Source organism: Anomaloglossus baeobatrachus, chromosome 3, assembly GCF_048569485.1.
Source record: "Anomaloglossus baeobatrachus isolate aAnoBae1 chromosome 3, aAnoBae1.hap1, whole genome shotgun sequence".
Classification (NCBI taxonomy): Eukaryota; Metazoa; Chordata; class Amphibia; order Anura; family Aromobatidae; genus Anomaloglossus; species Anomaloglossus baeobatrachus.
In genome coordinates, this window is record NC_134355.1 from 503,825,780 (window position 1) to 503,843,224 (window position 17,445).

At 48.8% G+C, this 17,445-nt stretch overlaps 1 protein-coding gene across 2 annotated transcripts in view; it reads right to left on the reverse strand.

Moving 5' to 3' along the window:
- Positions 1-17,445, reverse strand: part of SMC4 (structural maintenance of chromosomes 4) — a 243,572-nt gene that overhangs the window by 47,618 nt on the left and 178,509 nt on the right. For both annotated transcript variants that reach the window (XM_075340669.1, XM_075340670.1), the window contains exons 18-19: positions 1,871-2,060; positions 999-1,143 (exon numbers count right to left, since the gene is read on the reverse strand). In XM_075340669.1, the coding sequence (XP_075196784.1) occupies positions 999-1,143; positions 1,871-2,060 (335 nt within the window). The remainder of the gene's footprint in view (positions 1-998; positions 1,144-1,870; positions 2,061-17,445) is intronic.

A 17,445-nucleotide genomic window follows, 5' to 3' on the forward strand; every position in this document is an offset into this window, starting at 1 on the left:
ATACTTTTCTTGTAATTGCCAGAATCAGCGCAATGGTAATGCTTTATGCAGGTGGAATAAAAGAGGCATTCTGATAAACGTTACAAGCAAGTGTATTCTTCATTAAATAGTAATGCTGTGGCAGGGTGTATTACAACTCTGCTTTGTACTGTCCTGCAAATACATATTTACACTAGAACAGACACGTCAGGAGTGATGACAGACCCTATTTAACTCATTTGCACAAAAGGACGTAAATAGACAACTGCACAAGGGTCCTCGTATGGAGGGTGCTCAGCCCTTTCCACATAAGGTAGATGCAAGCTATGTTACAAAGCTGGCATATCTTAACAGAAGGGGAGGGGCCAGAGCTAAGCTTCGGGTGCTGTTAACCATTTAAATGCTACAATCAATTTCTGACACTTAAATAAGGCACTACTGTGGGTCACTATTGGGTTAACCTGGCAGAGTGGGGCCTGGTGAAGAACCCGAATGGCTGCCATTATTGAACTTCTGTGATGCCCAAATACAGGCTTGGCTTCATGGAAGACCTCAATTTTTACCATATACTGCAAGAATTGTGGATTGCAGATTTAAGCTCCCCAATGGGCAGATGCTAGTTATAAACTAATGAATTGGACAAACAAAATCCTAGACATAAGTGCTTTAATGTTTTAGGCCTCCTGCAAACTTTCCACATTTGCAATTATTTAGGATCAAAATATATTTTATTAAAAAAAAAAAAAAATATTATTAAAAGTGTCCCATAAAAATAAAATGGCTGCAAAATTTTGAAATCTGAAATGCAGTAACAAGCCCATATAATTGTCTTCTTTTAGCCATTTGAAAAATATAATTAAAATGCAGAACAGGGAACTAGACCTAAATCATTTTTTAAAAATATACAGAAATAGTACGAGCTGAATGAGGGGGGTGATGCCTCTTGGTTGCTTTCTATATCTTTCCTCAGACTTTCAAGAAGAGAGGTGTAAGAAATATATGACATGGTAAAAGCCTACCTCCATTTCTTTGCATTCATTCATGACCGTTGTTGCCTTTTCCTCCAGATTTTTCAGTTCGCCAGATAAGTCTTCTATTGCTTTGTCATTGTCAACAATTTCCTTTTCAGTGCGGACAACAGTTTCCTGAGCTTTTTTGAGATTTCTTTGTAGAAGGGCATCAGGGCGGAAAAAAAAATAAAAAGTAAAAAATGGTCAACAGGATTATTTGCTCTTAGTCTATATTACCCAATCACAGAAGACGCAAAAATACTAAATTCAGATTATACATACTCATTTTTTTCCCCTCAACATTTGAATAGACTCAGATGCTGCACTAGTTTCTGAACATTCACTTTCACTTTGCATCAGAGGATTCTGAGGTCCATCAGAAATGCATTGTCACAAATAGGTATAAAAAATGCAATTGCTACAGAATGGTGAAGCTAGATGACAGTATAATAAAGTATATTTTCACTTTATAAAGTATAAATATTTTTGTTCATGATTTGAAAATATTTCAACATTTCTGTTTGGACCTCACACAACAATGTCTAGTAAGGTAAAGTCCCATTTACTTCTACTTGTAGGACTTGAAATATAAATATGGGGAAGGATGCCTGAAAATTTGCAGATTTTATGCAAAGCGTCATTTGACAGTAAGCTGAGTATCATCCTTGTGGCAACCTTTGTTGGAAAATGCAAGTATTGATAGTTTATCATACACTAAAAAAATGTTGTTCACATAGTTCATGTACAGCAAAGGATACATTCATAAACGTTATATTTTTTTATTTTAAAAGGAGAAATCAAAATAAAAAAAAATAAATAAATAAAAGTAGTAAAGATGTCAAACATTTATTGGAGCTTAACTAACTCCAGCTGCGCTTTACCTGTCTGCAGTCTTGATTGACACTTGAGCTTTCGTTATACTGGTCACACATTCATCCATCTCCTTGTTCAGCTTATCCAGTTTATCTTGCTGCGCTTTCAACTTGTGGTTGTTAATATCAACTATAAGTTTGTGAAGTCTCTTTACCTCCGCTTCTACTTTCCCAGCCTTTCCAGCCGCCTTCTCATATTCTTTATAAGAGGGAAAAAAAAAATATTATTTAAATAATAATATTATTATTTAATCTATCTATCCCTCTCTGTCACAAGCTGATAAAAATATATTACCAAACACAAGAAAATGAATGCAAAGTAATATACAAATAGCACCAGAATTAGTCAAGTCTAGTTACCCCTTCACGACCATAGACTGATATATCCGTCATGGAGCGTGTCCCGTTAAGCCCCGCCCCCTGTCGCAGGCAGGCGGCGGCCGGCACATATATCAGCTGTTTTCAACAGTCTGGCAGCGAGATCTATATGCGCGCAGCCATGATTTTTACTTACCGCCGCCCCCACCGGAAGTCACGTGTGTGATCACGTGACTTTCGGTGGTTGCCATCGTAGCACAGGGTCATGTGACGACGCCTGCAGCTACGAAGTTTTACTTTCGTTTTCCCTCGGCCGGGAGCAGAAAGAAACAGGAAGTGACTGAATCTGCTGTTTACAGCTGTAGAGCTGTGATCAGCAGATACATAAGAGCGACCGGATTGCTGATCGCTATAGCCCCCTAGGGGAACGATTTAAAAAAAAAGTTTTAAAAAATAAAAAAAACAAAACCTAAAAGTTCAAATCAACCCCCTTTCCCCCCCCATTGAAAAGTAAAAGGGTTAAAAAATAAATTAATATACACATTTGGTATCGCCGCGTTCAGAAATGCCCGATCTATCAAAATATAAAATCAATTATTCTGATTGGTAAACGGCGTAGTGGCAAAAAAAATGCCAAACGACAAAATTATGTTTTACGCAAAATTCAATAACAGGCAATCAAAACGTAGCATATGCGCAAAAATTGTACCATTAGAAACAACAGCTCGAGACGCAAAAAATAAGCCGTCACTGAGCCATAGATCCCAAAAAATGAGAACTCTACGATTTTTGGAAAATGGCGCAAAATGTGCGCCACTTTCATTGGACAAGCTTGTGAATTTTTTTAACCCCTTAGATACAAGTAAACCTTTACATGTTTGGTGTCTACAAACTCGCACCGACCTCATGCATCACACCCACACATCAGTTTTACCATATAGTGAACACTGTGAATAAAACATCCCAAAAACTATTGTGCCATCACACTTTTTTTGCAGTTTTTCCACACTTGGAATTTTTTTTGCTGTTTTCCAGTACATCATATGGTAAAACGTATCATTTCATTTAAAAGTACAACTTGTCCCGCAAAAAACAAGCCCTCATATGGCAAGATTGACGGAAAAATAAAAGTTACGCCTCTTTGAAGGGGAGCAAAAAACAAAAACGGAAAGTGCCCCGGGGCTGAAGGGGTTAAAGGGAACCTGTCACATCCAGAAATGCTGTTTACCTGCTGAACTAAGGGTAATCTCTAGGCAAGAAGTGTTTAAAGACTTGTCTTGTCATAAAGACTGAATATTACACATGCAAATAGGCAACTTTGTACTATATTTTACCAGAAAACTCTGCTCCTTTCTAATCTGCACTGATCTTTCATTCTGAGAATTCAAGTCACAGGTAAAATTGGTCTTAAGTAAATCTACTAAGTAAAAAGATAACAATTGGTGCACAATGCTCTATGGAGAGCTGTAACGTATTTCAGAACTGTCTGTGCCCGCCCCAAGTGCCTCCTCCTTCCCACTCTCCTCTCCATAGAATCTTGTAGGCACGGTCATCTCCTATCACAGTAACGTGAACAGAGGTCTTCACAAATTTTACAGCTTTCACCCATGATTGGATCGTAAAAGAAGGATATTTATTGATTAGATTAGAAGTTGCCTGCTTTTCCTGTGTACGATTAGTTTATGAAATAAAAAACATACTCTGACCATCACACTGTATGAGGGCTTGTTTTTTTTGTGGGACAAGTTGTACATTTGAACGACATTCACTCTACCACAGTGTATTGTAAAATGGGGGATAAAAAACAAAAACAAAAAGAACAAAAACAAAAAGAAAGTGCAATGTCACAATTTATTTTGGCTCACAATATGGTTAAATTGACAGGGAAATATAATTCTCTAGGTCAGTACAAGTATGCAGATACCAAGCATGTATCATTTTTTATCATAATTATTTAATCCCTTAACGACCTTGGACGTACTGAGTACGTCATGGTGACATGGTGCTAAACGACCCATGACGTACTCAGTACGTCATGGCGAAATCGCGGTCCCGGAGCCCCGGGGAGTGAAATTTGTTTACTTAAACGGTAGATTCGGGAAGGAGGGGACCTCTGCCTGACCTCAGGAGGGGTGGTGCCTCCTCCCCGAACCTACAGAGGCTGTGATTGGCTGACGAACGCCGCTCAGCCAATTACAGCCACTGTAATGTTCCAGTCATTGAAAATGGCTGGAACATTGAAATCCAGCCCTGATCAGTGCTGCTGTAGCACTGGCCATTGGCTGGAGGTGGGTGATCGATGCTTCACCCGCCCCCAGCTCTGATTGGAGAGACCGGTCTTGTGACCGCTCTCTCCAATCAATGTGGATCTGCGGCCTGTGACCGTCCCTGGAAGCCGAGGAGAGCGGTAAGTTGCTGTCCCCGCCGCCCGCCCCTGTCCCCCGCCGCCCGCCCCTGTCTCCGATCGCCCCGCCATGCTCCCGATCCACCGCTGTCCCCGCCGCTGCTCCCGATGCACCGCTGTCCCCGATCGCCCCGGCGCCATGCTCCCGCTCCACCGCTGTCCCCGCCGCTGTCTCAGATCGCCCCGGCGCCATGCTCCCGCTCCACCGCTGTCCCCGCCGCTGTCTCCGATCGCCCCGCCATGCTCCCGCTCCACCGCTGTCCCCGCCGCTGTCTCAGATCGCCCCGGCGCCATGCTCCCGCTCCACCGCTGTCCCCGCCGCTGTCTCCGATCGCCCCGGCGCCATGCTCCCGCTCCACCGCTGTCCCCGCCGCTGTCTCCGATCGCCCCGGCGCCATGCTCCCGCTCCACCGCTGTCCCCGCCGCTGTCTCCGATCGCCCCGGCGCCATGCTCCCGCTCCACCGCTGTCCCCGCCGCTGTCTCAGATTGCCCCGCCATGCTCCCGCTCCACCGCTGTCCCCACCGCTGTCTCCGATCGCCCCGCCATGCTCCCGCTCCACCGCTGTCCCCGCCGCTGTCTCCGATCGCCCCGCCGCTGTCTCCGATCGCCCCGCCGCTGTCCCCGCTCCCGATCCACCGCTGTCCCCGCCGCACCCACCTTTTTCAGCCGCTGCTGCCCCCGAATCGGCCCCCACTGTTCCCGATCGGCGGCCGCCGCCGCCTCCTTCATCGGCTGCCCCTTCTCCATCGCCACACCTCCTACCCCTCCATGTGCTGCAAGCCACCCTCCCCCCACGTGGGGGGAGGGTGGCTTGCAGCACATGTGGGGGGAGGGTGGCTGGCTTGCAGCACATGTGGGGGGAGGGTAGCTGGCTTGCAGCACATGTGGGGGGAGGGTAGCTGGCTTGCAGCACATGTGCTGCAAGCCAGCCACCCTCCCCCTACATGTGCTGCAAGCCAGCCACCCTCCCCCTACATGTGCTGCAAGCCAGCCACCCTCCCCCTACATGTGCTGCAAGCCAGCCACCCTCCCCCTACATGTGCTGCAAGCCAGCCACCCTCCCCCTACATGTGCTGCAAGCCAGCCACCCTCCCCCTACATGTGCTGCAAGCCAGCCACCCTCCCCCTACATGTGCTGCAAGCCAGCCACCCTCCCCCTACATGTGCTGCAAGCCAGCCACCCTCCCCCTACATGTGCTGCAAGCCAGCCACCCTCCCCCTACATGTGCTGCAAGCCAGCCACCCTCCCCCTACATGTGCTGCAAGCCAGCCACCCTCCCCCTACATGTGCTGCAAGCCAGCCACCCTCCCCCTACATGTGCTGCAAGCCAGCCACCCTCCCCCTACATGTGCTGCAAGCCAGCCACCCTCCCCCTACATGTGCTGCAAGCCAGCCACCCTCCCCCTACATGTGCTGCAAGCCAGCCACCCTCCCCCTACATGTGCTGCAAGCCAGCCACCCTCCCCCTACATGTGCTGCAAGCCAGCCACCCTCCCCCTACATGTGCTGCAAGCCAGCCACCCTCCCCCTACATGTGCTGGAAGCCAACCTCCCCCCGGGGCCCCCCCTCCTCCATGTGCCATCTCTCTCTCCCATCAGACTCTGCCCCCCTCCCCGATCTGCTGCCTGCTCTCTCCCATTTTCCATCTACTGCCCCCTCTCACCCTCCTCGATCTGTTGCCTCCTTCATCTGCTGCCTCTTCTGTCTGCTGTGATCCTGCTGCCTAGTTCCATCCTGTAAGGTAGGTATCCCCATCTCACCCCCCCCCCCCCATCCTCTGCCGCTCCTCCATCCGCTGCGCCATTTCCCATCCATCCGCTGCGCCATTTCCCATCATCATCCGCTGCGCCCTTTCCCATCCTCTGCCGCTCCTCCACCCGCTGCGCCCTTTCCCATCTTCCATCCGCTGCGCCCTTTCTCATCTGCCGCCCCGCCCTCTCGCATTGCATTATCCAGCGCAGTTGCTCGCTTCCAGACTGCAGTGAATGATGCGATGCGAGACTCGTGCATTGCTCTCACGTTTGGCACTGGTCTTGGCAGGCGCTCATTTTTTTTTTTCTACTGATGTCTGTATTTTTTATTTCGCCAAACTAATTTTTTTTGTATGGGGGGGGGTCTAGTTTCCAAAATGGGATCACATGTGGGGGAGCTCCATTGTTTAGGCACCTCAGGGGGTCTCCAAATGAAACATGGCGTCTGCTAATAATTCCAATCAATTTTACTGTGAAATAGCGCTCCTTCTCTTCTGAGCCCCGCCGTACGCCCAAACAATTGATTTTCACCACATATGAGGTATCGTCGTACTCAGGAGAAATTGCACAATACATTTTATGGTGCATTTTTTCCTGATACCCTTGTGGAAAAAAAAGCTACCTGTTTGAAAAAACAATTTTGTGGTAAAAAAAAATAAAATATTTTCACGGCTGAACATTACAAACGTTTGTGAAGCCTCCAGGGGTTCAAAGTGCTCCCTAAACAGCTAGATAAATTCCATGAGGGGTCTAGTTTCCAAAATGGGGTCAATTGTGGGGGAGCTCCATTGTTTAGGCACTTCAGGGGGGTCTCCAAACGCAACATGGCGTCCGCTAATAATTCCAACCAATTTTGCTGTGAAATGGCGGTCCTTGCCTTCCGAGTCCTGCTGTGTGCCCAAACATTTGATTTCCACCACATATGGGGTATCTGCGTACTCAGGAGAAAATGCACAATACATTTTATGGTGCATTTTTTCCTGATACCCTTGTGATAAAAAAAAGCTACCTGGTTGAAGCAACAGTTTTGTGGTAAAAAAATTTTTTTTCTTTTCACGGCTCAATGTTATAAACTTCTGTGAAGCCCCCAGGGGTTCAAAGTGCACATCAAACATCTAGAAAAAATATTTGAGGGCTCTAGTTTCCAAAATGGGGTCATTTGTGGGGGAGCTCCATTGTTTAGGCACCTCAGGGAGTCTTCAAACCCGACATGGTGTCCGCTAATGAGTGCAGCTAATTTTGTGTTCAAAAATTCAAATGGCGCTCCTTGCCTTCCGAGTCCTGCTGTGTGCCCAAACATTTGATTACCACCACATATGGGGTATCTGCGTACTCAGGAGAAAATGCACGATACATTTTATGATGCATTTTTCCTGATACCCTTGTGAAAATACTAATTTTTATGGCTAAAGTAACATTTTTGTGTTAAAAAAGTAAAATTTTCATTTTTTCGTCTACATTGCTTTGGTTGCTGTGAAGCTCCTAAAGGGTTAACAAACTTCTTGGATGTGGTTTTGAGCAGAGTGAGGGGTACAGATTTTAGAATTGGGTCACTTTTGGGTATTTTCTGTCGCCTAGGTTTCTCAAATCACTCCAAATGTGATGTGGTACCTAAAAAATTTTTTTTTGTAAATTTTGTTGGAAAAATGAGAAATTGGTGATGAACTTTGAACCCTTCTAACTTCCTAACGGAATTTTTTTTTTTTTTTCAAAAATTGCGCTGGTGTAAAGTAGACATGTGGGAAATGTTATTTAGTAACTTTTTTGTGTGACATATCTCAGATTTATGGGCATAAAATTTCAAATTTTGAAAATTGCAAAATTTTCAAAATTTGCCAAATTTCCGAAATTTTCACAAATAAACGCAAAACATATCGGCCTAAATTTACCACTGACATGAAGTACAATATGTCACGAAAAAACAATCTCAGAATCGCCAGGATCCGTTGAAGTGTTCCAGAGTTATAACCTGTCAAAGTGACACTGGTCAAAATTGCAAAAAATGGCCGGGTCTTTAAGGTGAAAACAGGCTGGGGGCTGAAGGGGTTAAAGTGGTGAAAAAAAAAGGGAATTTTGTTTACTTACCGTAAATTCCTTTTCTTCTAGCTCCTATTGGGAGACCCAGACAATTGGGTGTATAGCTTCTGCCTCTGGAGGCCACACAAAGTATTACACTTTTAAAAAAGTGTAACCCCTCCCCTCTGCCTATACACCCTCCCGTGGACCACGGGCTCCTCAGTTTTGGTGCAAAAGCAGGAAGGAGAAAACTTATAAATTGGTCTAGAGTAAATTCAATCCGAAGGATGTTCGGAGAACTGAAGACCATGAACCATAAGAACAAATCAACATCAACAACATTTGTACATAAAAGAACAACCAGCCCGAAGGGCACAGGGGTGGGTGCTGGGTCTCCCAATAGGAGCTAGAAGAAAAGGAATTTACGGTAAGTAAACAAAATTCCCTTTTTCTTTGTCGCTCCATTGGGAGACCCAGACAATTGGGACGTCCAAAAGCAGTCCCTGGGTGGGTAAAACAATACCTCAATAAAAAGCCGAAAACGGCCCCCTCTTACAGGTGGGCAACCGCCGCCTGGAGGACTCGCCTACCTAGACTGGCGTCTGCCGAAGCATAGGTAGGCACTTGATAGTGCTTCGTGAAAGTGTGCAGACTAGACCACGTAGCTGCCTGACACACCTGTTGAGCCGTCGCCCGGTGCTGCAATGCCCAGGACGCACCTACGGCTCTGGTAGAATGGGCTTTCAACCCTGAAGGAAGTGGAAGCCCAGAAGTACGGTAGGCCTCGAGAATCGGTTCCTTGATCCACCGAACCAAGGTTGACTCGGAGGCCTGAGAGCCCTTACGCTGGCCAGCGACAAGGACAAAGAGCGCGTCTGAACGGCGCAGGGGCGCCGTTCGAGACACGTAGAACCGGAGTGCTCTCACTAGATCCAAAGAGTGCAAATCCTTTTCACACTGGTGGATAGGATTAGGGCAAAAAGAAGGCAAGGAGATATCCTGATTTAGATGAAAAGGGGATACCACCTTAGGGAGAAATTCCGGGACAGGACGCAGAACCACCTTATCCTGGTGGAAAACCAGGAAGGGGGCTTTGCATGACAACGCTGCAAGCTCAGACACTCTCCGATGTGATGTGACTGCCACCAGGAAGGCCACCTTCTGAGAAAGACGAGAGAGAGAGAGAGAGAGACATCCCGCAGCGGCTCAAAAGGCGGCTTTTGAAGAGCCGTCAGAACCCTGTTAAGGTCCCACGGTTGCAACGGACGCTTGTAAGGTGGAACCATGTGGCAAACCCCCTGCAGGAACGTGCGGACCTGCGGAAGCCTGGCTAGACGCTTTTGAAAAAACACAGAGAGGGCCGACACTTGGCCCTTGAGAGAGCCGAGGGACAAACCCTTGTCCATTCCAGATTGTAGGAATGAAAGGAATGTGGGTAAGGCAAACGGCCATGGAGGAAAACTGTTCGAGCACCAGGATAAGAAGATTTGCCAAGACCTGTAATAGATCTTGGCGGACATTGGCTTCCTGGCTTGTCTCATGGTGGCAATGACATCCTGAGATAACCCTGAAGACGCTAGGAGCCAGGACTCAATGGCCACACAGTCAGGTTGAGGGCCACAGAATTCAGATGGAAAAACGGGCCTTGTGACAGCAAGTCTGGGCGGTCTGGAAGTGCCCACGGTTGACCCACCGTGAGATGCCACAGATCCGGATACCACGACCGCCTCGGCCAGTCTGGAGCGACAAGAATGGCGTGACGGCAGTCGGACCGGATCTTGCGTAGTACCCTGGGCAGCATTGCCAGAGGGGGAAAACACATATGGCAGTCGAAACTGCGACCAATCCTGGACCAGAGCGTCCGCTGCCAGAGCTCTGTGATCCTGAGACCGTGCCATGAAGGCCGGGACCTTGTTGTTGTGTCGTGACGCCATGAGATCGACGTCCGGCGTTCCCCAGCGGCGACAGATCTCTCGAAACACATCTGGGTGAAGAGACCATTCCCCCGCGTCCATGCCCTGACGACTGAGAAAATCTGCTTCCCAGTTTTCTACACCCGGGATGTGAACTGCGGAGATGGTGGAGCCTGTGACTTCCACCCACTGCAGAATCCGCCGGACTTCCTGGAAGGCTTGACGACTGCGAGTGCCGCCTTGGTGGTTTATGTAGGCGACGGCAGTGGAGTTGTCCGACTGGATTCGGATCTGCCTGCCCTTCGAGCCACCGATGGAAAGCCAATAGGGCTAGATATACTGCCCTTATCTCCAGGATATTGATCTGAAGGGACGATTCTATTGGAGTCCAGGTTCCTTGAGCCCTGTGGTGGAGAAAAACCGCTCCCCAACCTGACAGACTCGCGTCCGTGGTGACCACGGCCCAGGTTGGGGGTAGGAAGGATTTTCCCCGAGACAGAGATGTGGGTAGGAGCCACCACTGAAGTGATGTTTTGGTTGCAAGGGAAAGAGATGTTCTTGTCGAGGGAAGCCGAACTCTTGTCCCATTTGCGGAGAATGTCCCATTGGAGTGGCCGTAGATGGAATTGCGCGAACGGCACTGCCTCCATAGCTGCAACCATCTTCCCCAGGAAGTGCATGAGGCGCCTTAAGGGGTGTGACTGACTCCGAAGAAGTGACTGCACCCCCGCCTGCAGAGAAAGCTGTTTGTCCCGCGGTAGCTTGACTAACGCTGGCTGGGTATGAAACTCCATCCCGAGGTAAGTCAGTGACTGGGTCGGCGTCAACTTGGATTTCGGGAAATTGATGATCCACCCGAACTGCTGGAGAGTCGCCAGAGTGACGGTAAGACTTTGTTGACAAGCCACCCGAGAAGGTGCCCTGCCTAGGAGATCGTCTAAGTAGGAGGATCACCGAGTGGACCTGAGAGTGCAGGACCGCCACGACGGATGCCATGACTTTGGTGAAAACCCGTGGGGCTGTCGCCAGGCCGAAGGGCAATGTGACGAACTGGAGGTGTTCGTCCCCGATGGCGAAACGCAGGAAACGTTGATGTTCGGGTGCGATCGGCACATGGAGATAAGCATCCTTGATGTCGATCGATGCTAGGAAGTCTCCTTGTGACATCGTTGTCTGTGGAGCAGCTTGAGGTCCAGAACGGGACGGAATGACCCGTCCTTTTTTGGCACCACGAACAAGTTGGAGTAAAATCCGCGACCACGTTCCTGAAGGGGAACGGGAATCACCACTCCTAACTTTAGAGCGTCCACTGCCTGAAAAAGTGCGTCGGCCTGTGCGGGGGGTGGCGAGGTTCTGAAAAAACGAGCCGTAGGTCGAGAGCTGAACTCTATCCTGTAACCATGAGACAGAATATGTCTCTCACCCATCGGTCTTGGACGTGTGGCCACCAGGCGTCGCCAAAGCGGGAGAGCCTGCCACCGACCGAGGATGTGGCTAGATGAGGCCGAGAGTCATGAGGAGGCAGTCTTGGAGGCAGTGCCTCCTGCGGCCTTTTGGGGGCGTGACTTGGACCGCCACGCATAGGAGTTCCTCTGGCCTTTCTCCGGCCGGTTGGACGAAGAGGATTGGGGCTTGGCGGAGGGACGAAAGGACCGAAATCTCGATTGGAATTTTTTCTGCTGAGGTCTCTTAGGTTTGGACTGGGGTAAGGAGGAGTCCTTTCCCGAGGATTCCTTAATCTCATCCAACCGTTCGCCAAACAAACGTTCGCCAGAAAAAGGCAAACCAGTTAAGAACCTTTTGGAAGCAGAGTCTGCTTTCCATTCGCGAAGCCACATGGCCCTGCGGACTGCCACAGAGTTAGCGGATGCTACAGCCATACGGCTAGCGGAGTCCAGGACGGCGTTCATGGCGTAGGACGAAAATGCTGATGCCTGAGAGGTCAAAGAAGAAACATGCGGAGCAGAATTCCGCGTGACAGCATTAATCTCAGTCAGACATGCGGAGATTGCTTGTAGAGCCCACACGGCCGCAAAGGCCGGGGCGAAAGACGCGCCCGTGGCCTCATAAATAGACTTCACCAAGAGCTCTATCTGTCTGTCAGTGGCATCCTTCAAGGATGAGCGATCGGCAACAGACACAACGGACCTAGCCGCCAATCTAGAGACTGGAGGATCCACCTTGGGAGAGTGTGCCCAGCCCTTAACGACTTCAGGTGGAAAGGGATAACGCGTGTCAGTGTGCCGTTTCCCAAAGCGCTTGTCCGGGACCGCTCTGGGCTTCTGGACAGCGTCCCTGAAGTTAGAGTGATCAAAAAACGTATTGCGCGTACGTTTGGGGAATCGAAATTGGTGTTTCTCCTGCTGAGAAGCCGACTCCTCTGCAGGAGGAGGTGGTGAGAGATCCAGCACCTGGTTGATGGACGAGATAAGATCATTTACTAAGGCGTCCCCCTCAGGAGTATCCAGGTTAAGGGCGAAGTCAGGGTCAGAGCCCTGAGCTCCCACGTCCGCCTCGTCTTCCTGAGAGTCCTCAAACTGGGATCCAGAGCAGCGTGAGGAGGCCGGGGAAGAATCCCAGCGAGGCCGCTTAGCAGGTCTGGGGCTGCGATCCGGGCAGGATTCCTCCGCCTGAGACCTAGGGGCTGACCTAGGGGCGCGCTGCGGCGCGGACCGAGAAGGGCCTGGAGGAGACAAACTAACAGGGGCCGGGGCCTGTGAAGGGCCCGGTCTGGACTGCAATGCCTCAAGGAGCTTAGATGACCATTTGTCCATAGACTGTGCAATGGATTGAGAAAGTGACAGAGTTTCTCAGCGAAAGAGGCCAACAACGGTGACTCTGTCCCTGCAGACTGCTCAGGGGGAGCTGGGGGGATCTACATGAGCTGAGGGGCCCACAAGTGCCCGAGGCTCCGGCTGAGCAAGCGTGGCAGGAGTCGAGCATTTATCACAGTGAGGGTAGGTGGATCCCGCAGGCAACATAGCCCCACAAGAGGTGCAGGCCGCGAAAAAGACCTGTGCCTTAGTAACTTTGCTCCTTGTGGACGACATGATGTTGGTCACTCTTAGGAGAGTGACCACTGAGGGTATATGGGAAAAGGGTATACAGCCTTTCCGAACGGATAGATCTCTATATCTCTCTATATATATATATATATAGATATATATCTATATATATATAGAGAGATATATATCTATATATATATATATATATATATATATATATATCTATATATAGAGATATATATAGATATATCTATATATATATATATATATAGAGATATATATATCTATATATATATATATATATCTATATATATATATCTATATATATATATATATATCTATATATATATATATATATATATATATATATAGAGATCGAGATATATATATATATATATATATATATATATATATATATATATATATATATATAGATATATATATCTATCTATCTATCTCTATATATATCTATCTATCTATCTCTATATATATCTATCTATCTATCTCTATATATATCTATCTCTATCTCTATATATCTATCTCTTTCTCTATATATCTATCTCTATCTCTATATATCTATCTCTATCTCTATATATCTATCTCTATCTCTATATATCTATCTCTATATATCTATCTCTATATATCTATCTCTATATATCTATCTCTATATATCTATCTCTATATATCTATCTCTATATATCTATCTCTATATATCTATCTCTATATATCTATCTCTATATATCTATCTCTATATATCTATCTCTATATATCTATCTCTATATATCTATCTCTATATATCTATCTCTATATATCTATCTCTATATATCTATCTCTATATATCTATCTCTATATATCTATCTCTATATATCTATCTCTATCTCTATATATCTATCTCTATCTCTATATATCTATCTATATCTCTCTCTCTATCTATATATATATATATCCCGGCACCCTAGGGGAACCAGCACCGGGTGACTGGTGTGGCTTACCAACCGCTAACCAGCAGAGTGTGTCCTCCAGATTCCCTGCCGTGGATCCCCCGGAGCTGCAGAGCCTTGCTCCTGAGTAGCATCCACCGGCAGAATTGTAAAAATGGCCGCCGAAGCTCTCAGGGGGGAGTGGAGCCGGGGGTGGCGCCAGCAGAGAGCGGGAATCTGGAGTCCCCAAAGTGGTCAATGAGGGGGGAGGGAGACATGCAAGATGCTCCAGCCCTCAAAGCCGACGTCATGTCGGTAATCCCGCCTTTACCCCTGACAGGCAGGCTCGGGGGCGTGATTTTTCGGACTAGGCCGCGGCGAAGCCGGGGACTAAATTTAAGGCCGCGCCCGACAAGCAGGCATGGTCGGCGCGGAAGTCCGCCGAAAAGACAACGGACGGAACTACCGCGGCTTCCGGGGAGAAGGTGCGACCCCTGTACAGTCCCCACATGAGGATACAGAGTACCTTCAAGTTGCAGGGCCCGGTCCCTGGGGGTGAAGAAGCTCCGGTCCGGCAGGTTCCACCAGGGGCTGCGGATGGAGCACGGTCCCAGCACATGGATGACCGCATAGGATCCCACTTCTCCCAGAGCCGCATAAGGGATGGTGAAGGAGACGGCATGTGGCTCCAGCCTTTGTACCTGCAATGGGTACCTCAACCTTAACAACACCGCCGACTTAGTAGGGTGAGAAGGGAACATGCCGGGGACCCCATCGGGGTCCTCTTTTCTTCCATCCGACATAACTAAGTATGAGAATGCATGAGTGGATGTGTGCCTCCTTCCACACAAAGCATAAAACTGAGGAGCCCATGGGCCACGGGAGGGTGTATAGGCAGAGGGGAGGGGTTACACTTTTTTAAAAGTGTAATACTTTGTGTGGCCTCCGGAGGCAGAAGCTATACACCCAATTGTCTGGGTCTCCCAATGGAGCGACAAAGAAGGGAATTTTGTTTACTTACCGTAAATTCCTTTTCTTCTAGCTCCTATTGGGAGACCCAGACAATTGGGTGTATAGCTTCTGCCTCCGGAGGCCACACAAAGTATTACACTTTAAAAAGTGTAACCCCTCCCCTCTGCCTATACACCCTCCCGTGCATCACGGGCCCATCAGTTTTGGTGCCAAAGCAGGAAGGAGGAAACTTATAAATTGGTCTAAGGTAAATTCAATCCGAAGGATGTTCGGAGAACTGAAACCATGAACCAAAAGAACAATTCAACATGAACAACATGTGTACACAAAAGAACAAACAGCCCAAAGGGAACAGGGGCGGGTGCTGGGTCTCCCAATAGGAGCTAGAAGAAAAGGAATTTACGGTAAGTAAACAAAATTCCCTTCTTCTTTGTCGCTCCATTGGGAGACCCAGACAATAGGGATGTCCAAAAGCAATCCCTGGGTGGGTAAAAGAATACCTCGATAAAAAGCGCCGAAACAACGGCCCCCTCTTACAGGTGGGCAACCGCCGCGTGAAGGACTCGCCTACCTAGGCTGGCATCTGCCGAAGCATAGGCATGCACCTGATAGTGTTTCGTGAAAGTGTGCAGACTCTACCAGGTAGCCGCCTGACACACCTGCTGAGCCGTAGCCTGGTGCCGCAATGCCCAGGACGCACCCACGGCTCTGGTAGAATGGGCTTTCAGCCCTGCAGGAATCGGAAGCCCAGAAGAACGGTAGGCTTCAAAAATCGGTTCCTTGATCCACCGAGCCAAGGTTGACTTGGAAGCCTGCGACCCCTTACGCTAGCCAGCGACAAGGACAAAGAGCGCATCAGAGCGGCGCAGTGGCGCCGTGCGAGACACGTAGATCCGGAGTGCTCTCACTAGATCTAACAAATGCAAATCCTTTTCACATTGGTGAATTGGATGAGGGCAAAATGAAGGTAAGGAGATATCCTGATTGAGATGAAAAGTGGACACCACCTTAGGGAGAAAGTCCGGGACCGGACGCAGAACCACCTTATCCTGGTGAAATACCAGGAAAGGGCCTTTGCATGACAGCGCTGCAAGCTCTGACACTCTACGGAGTGAAGTAACCGCCACTAGAAATGCCACCTTCTGCGAAAGACGTGATAGAGAGACATCCCGCAGCGGCTCAAAAGGTGGTTTTTGAAGAGCCCGTAGAACCATGTTGAGATCCCAGGGTTCCAGCGGACGCTTGTAAGGTGGGACTATGTGGCAAACTCCCTGCAGGAACGTGCGGACCTGTGGAAGCCTGGCTAGACGCTTTTGAAAAAACACGGAAAGCGCCGAGACTTGACCTTTGAGAGAGCCGAGAGACAAACCCTTGTCCAATCCCGATTGAAGGAAGGAAAGAAACCTGGGTAAGGCAAACGGCCAGGGGATAAACCCCCTCTCAGAGCACCAGGCTAAGAAGATCCTCCAAGTTCTGTGATAGATCTTGGCTGACGTTGGTTTCCTGGCCTGTCTCATAGTGGCAATGACATCTTGAGACAACCCTGAGGACGCTAAGAGCCAGGACTCAATGGCCACACAGTCAGGTTGAGGGCCGCAGAATTCAGATGGAAAAATGGCCCTTGAGATAGCAAGTCTGGTCGGTCTGGGAGCGCCCACGGTTGCCCCACCGTGAGATGCCACAGATCCGGGTACCACGACCGCCTCGGCCAATCTGGAGCGACGAGGATGGCGCGGCGGCAGTCGGACCTGATCTTGCGCAACACTCTGGGCAGCATTGCCAGAGGAGGGAATACATAAGCTAGCTGAAACTGCGACCAATCCTGAACTAAGGCGTCCGCCGCCAGAGCTCTGTGGTCCTGAGACCGTGCCATGAATGCCGGGACCTTGTTGTTGTGCCGAGACGCCATGAGATCGACTTCCGGCGTTCCCCAGCGGCAACAGATCTCTTGAAACACGTCCGGGTGGAGAGACCATTCCCCCGCGTCCATGCCCTGGCGACTGAGGAAGTCTGCTTCCCAGTTTTCTACGCCCGGAATGTGAACCGCGGAGATGGTGGAGGCTGTGGCTTCCGGCCACAGCAGAATCCGCCGGACTTCTTGGAAGGCTTGACGACTGCGAGTGCCGCCCTGGTGGTTGATGTACGCAACCGCCGTGGCGTTGTCCGACTGTATGCGGATCTGCCTGCCCTCGAGCCACCGATGGAACGCCTTGAGGGCTAGATATACTGCCCTTATCTCCAGAACATTGATCTGAAGGGAAAACTCTGTCGGAGTCCAGGT